The following is a 3,857-nucleotide window of genomic DNA, read 5'->3' as shown; positions in this document are numbered from 1 at the left end:
CTCATCATGGCATCACTCTCCTCGTAAACCAGGAGGTTCTGCTGAACCCATCTTCCCGCCAGAGTGTATATTTTGTGAGAAAGTTGAGACCAAATATGCTCATCGCAATACTGAGAGGCCTACAACCTTCCCATCCTTTAAAAACAAAGAAAATGCATGGGAGCAAATCGAAACACGGGCTGAGAAAATGGGTCTCTATCGACTCCATCGAAAGGTGAAAAACAAAGACCTCTTTGCATGTGAGGCCAAACACCATCCGTCATGTTTTAAAGCTTTCCGCACAGCATTCTACAACTATGAGCGTGCGATTCACAGAGCCGAAGCACCAAAGGAGCAGGCTTGCATGTCAGCCGCCCATGAAAAGGCATTCAACTCAGTACTGGAACACATTCAAACCCAGGTCATCCAGCAGAATAAAGTTCTACAGCTTTCTTCCTTGCGCTTGCTCTATGTCGAGGAACTGAAACTGAATGGATATGAGAACTCAAATTATCGGTCAGAGAAACTACTGAAACGCCTACAGAATGACCCAATCAAGGAGCATATCCACTTCACGAAGGTTGATCATGACAAATGTGATGTCATTTCTTTCTGGCTTGTGCACAGCTCAAACATAACAGTTTCCAATGCTCTCGCACGAGCATTCACACTCGGAAGCACAAACAAGAACCAAAATGTTGCCCTCCAACTTCGCCAGGGTATTCTACAGGCTTTCAGAGAGTGTAAAGACCAACCATGGCCACCAACAGCTGAAGACATGGAGCTCAATCCTGAAGACATCCTACCTCCAGACCTTGTCCGCTTTCTCAGCGTGCTAATGACTGGCAAGGAGGGCATCGAGACAGAAAAGGTGAAGCGTCTGGTCTTCTCCATTGGACAAGATCTGTGCCGTGCAGTGTCAGATGGAAAATGGAAGTTACCAAAGCACATTCTCCTCTGTGTGACTGTAAGGCACCTGTTCCGAAGCAAACAGCTCACCACAATACTACACAGGCTTGGACACTCTGAGAGCTACGATTTCGCCTTGGAGTTGGAAACTGCTCTCGCCAAGGTCCTGGATGAAGTCTCAACTTATCGTACACCACAAATTGTGACAGGAGAGGGCAACCTTGTATTCCACTGTGAGTGGGACAACTTGAATAAAACCACTACCAGTGTGCACGGCAGCAACATTGTAAACAGTGCTGGAGGAATCATGGTGCAGGAGGTCAAGCCCGGGTTCGAGAGCAGCAAGGACCGAATGCTACCTACCATCAATAGGTCACAACAGCGTAGCCTGAAGGTCGACACACCAAAAACTCTCCCACCCTTGCACTTTACTCGCGTTGGCCCGAAGTTCCCTGAAGGCTCATCATTCACACCGCCAGCAGAGAATGACACAGTCTATGCCACTACGATGCAAGAGTACTACATCTGGCTCTTCATCAGATACATCGGAAGCTGTGGCCTGCAGCCTGTGCCTGGGCTAGGGGGTTTCACCTCTGCAACTGGTTCTCCCCCACCCAGCAAATCAACAGTCGACTACTGCACGCCTATCCACCAACCGATCACAGACAACGCAGTTGTTCGTGAGCTACTGAAGCGTTCCGAGGCAGCAACTGCTGAGGTGGGTCAGAGATGGGTCCTGAATACATTTGATCTGGGTGTCTGCATGAAAGCCCTTCCCATCATCTGGCGCTGGCCAAATGAATTTGCTAGTCATGTAGTAACGATGGACACCAGATGTCCAGAATGGTCTGGACACCAGATGGGTTCTTCTGCAAAACCAACAAAGCCTCCATTCTGCACTACCTTTTAGAGGACACCACACCACAAGATCTGCAATACCCCAAGGATGCCCTGTTCATCCAGGATGGAATGGCGCTGCTGCATACCCTTGCCAACCTTCCCCCAACATGTGGTGAGATATGCTTGCAGGTGCTTGATCAGATGGTGGCCAAGCAGCACTTTCTGTTCTCCACTGACAGTTACCATCCTGAGTCAATCAAAGCGCAGGAAAGGCTGAGGCGGGGCAGCTCAGAGAAGATCATTCTGGCTGGACCAGCAACCAGGAAGCCATATGACTTCAAAATGTTCCTTGCAAATGACGACAACAAAAAGCAGATGTGCCAGCTTCTTCTGAAAGTGTGGAGTGGACAAGAGGCAGCTACCAGGCTGGAGAGAACAGAGATGGCTGTGCTGATCGTGGAGGGGAAGGCCCACCAACTTGCCTCAACGAATGGCAAGGTAAAATTGAAAGCCCTTCGTGAATGGCGATTCAATTTGTAATTTTTCCTGAAAAAAAGGTGATTACCTGTGATGTTTGTCTAGATCTGAAACTGGCAGTGACTGGTGATTGAAATGCGGTGCCTTTTTGTGTTTCAGGTCGAGGTACGTGAACTCCCCACGATCTACAGCAACCAGGAAGAGACTGATACCAGGGTGGTTCTGTACCTCCATCATGCTGCTACCATCGGATACAAGAACGCTGTAGTCAGAACACCGGACACAGACATCCTCCTGATCCTGCTCCACCATGCCCACAACATCAAGCTGACGGTGTACCTGGATACAGGGTCAGGGAAGCATCGCCAACTTGTCAACGTCTCTGAGCTGGCAGAATCCCTGGGAGAGGACTACTGTGCCACTCTCCTGGGGTACTATGTGTTCAGCGGAGAAGACTGCACCAGTGCCTTCAAAGGGAAGGGAAAAGTCGGGCCCTTGAAAAAGCTGGAGAAGAATCCCAGGTTTCACAGGGCATTCGGTGAACTGGGTGACAACTGGGATGCCAACCCTGAGGTGGAGAGGCAGTTAGAAAAATTCACCTGTGTGATGTACGGCCAGAGTCGCGAGTCATCAGTGGACATTGTCCGTGCCAAGCTGCTACGAAAAATGGTGGGAGAGGACAAGACCCTCACATCCAAGTCCAAGGTTGATCTGGCTCGCCTTCCTCCATGCCAGTCTGCCCTGAAGCCGCACATCCAGCGTGTGAACCACCGCGTAGCATTGTACAAAAGAGCCGATCAACCTATCATCGAAAAGCCAAAACCTTATGAGGAGCAAGGATGGATAAGGACTGATGAAGGACTGTTGAAACCAATGTGGTCCAGTGGTCCCATCCTACCAACCTCACTGGTGGATCTTCTGAACACAGGAGAGCACGAAGAGGAGGAGGAAGAGGAAGGAGAAGAAGAGTTTGACTCTGACGATTTCGATGAAAATGATGATGACTGACTCAGTGTAGAATCACTAATGCTAATGATGTTTATCTAAAACAAGCAAGAGAAGAGTGGTCACATTGAGTGCTAGGACTATTTTGACAGTTGTAATATTTAGAAAAATAAAACTTTGTGTTAACGTCTGTGTAGACGGACCTTAATATGAGTCTATTATTTCGTAAAACTGTGATTATTTTGTAAATAAAGCACTAATTAGCATACTAGTATACCATAGACACATGTAATCATGTTATGAATAGTTCTATCATGATCTATGCCCTTCAAAACATGGGTCTAGACACCTTCATTTTTCAATTATCTGCAATATTGGCTGAGATATGTCAAAAATCGTTTTTTTGATAATGGCAGCAGTAATTTGCATAAAAATGGTATGTGGGACATTTTTTCAGCTTGGGGCCATAGCTAGTCATTTTCTACACATTTTTTCCAATCTAGAAACACTGATTAGAAGTATATCTCCGGGGGGTGCAGGGGGACCTAGTCTTCCTACTAGACTATTATTAGTGCCAGAGGACTGGGGGATTGATGAGCGATGGGCCCGGTGGGTAAGGGTGGCATCCCTGCCACCCTTCCCAAGTGGGGGCAAAGGAGCTATAGATTATGGGGTGTATGGCAGTGAAAACTAGCCCGGGTGGGTTA

The 3,857-nt window shown here is 47.9% G+C and overlaps 1 protein-coding gene across 1 annotated transcript; it reads left to right on the top strand.

The window, feature by feature from the left end:
* The first annotated feature begins 1,731 nt into the window (after positions 1 to 1,731).
* On the top strand, positions 1,732 to 3,358 carry LOC144894118 (uncharacterized). The gene is made up of 2 exons (XM_078786205.1): positions 1,732 to 2,226; positions 2,365 to 3,358. The coding sequence occupies exons 1-2, from the start codon at positions 1,732 to 1,734 to the stop codon at positions 3,211 to 3,213; spliced, it is 1,344 nt and encodes a 447-aa protein (XP_078642331.1). The 3' UTR covers positions 3,214 to 3,358.
* The last annotated feature ends 499 nt before the right edge of the window (positions 3,359 to 3,857 follow it).

This window comes from Myxine glutinosa, chromosome 10 (assembly GCF_964187855.1).
Source record: "Myxine glutinosa chromosome 10, kmMyxGlut1.1, whole genome shotgun sequence".
NCBI classification, from domain to species: Eukaryota; Metazoa; Chordata; class Myxini; order Myxiniformes; family Myxinidae; genus Myxine; species Myxine glutinosa.
The sequence above is the reverse complement of the archived record's forward strand: the minus strand, read 5'-3'. Positions and strand labels throughout refer to the sequence as shown.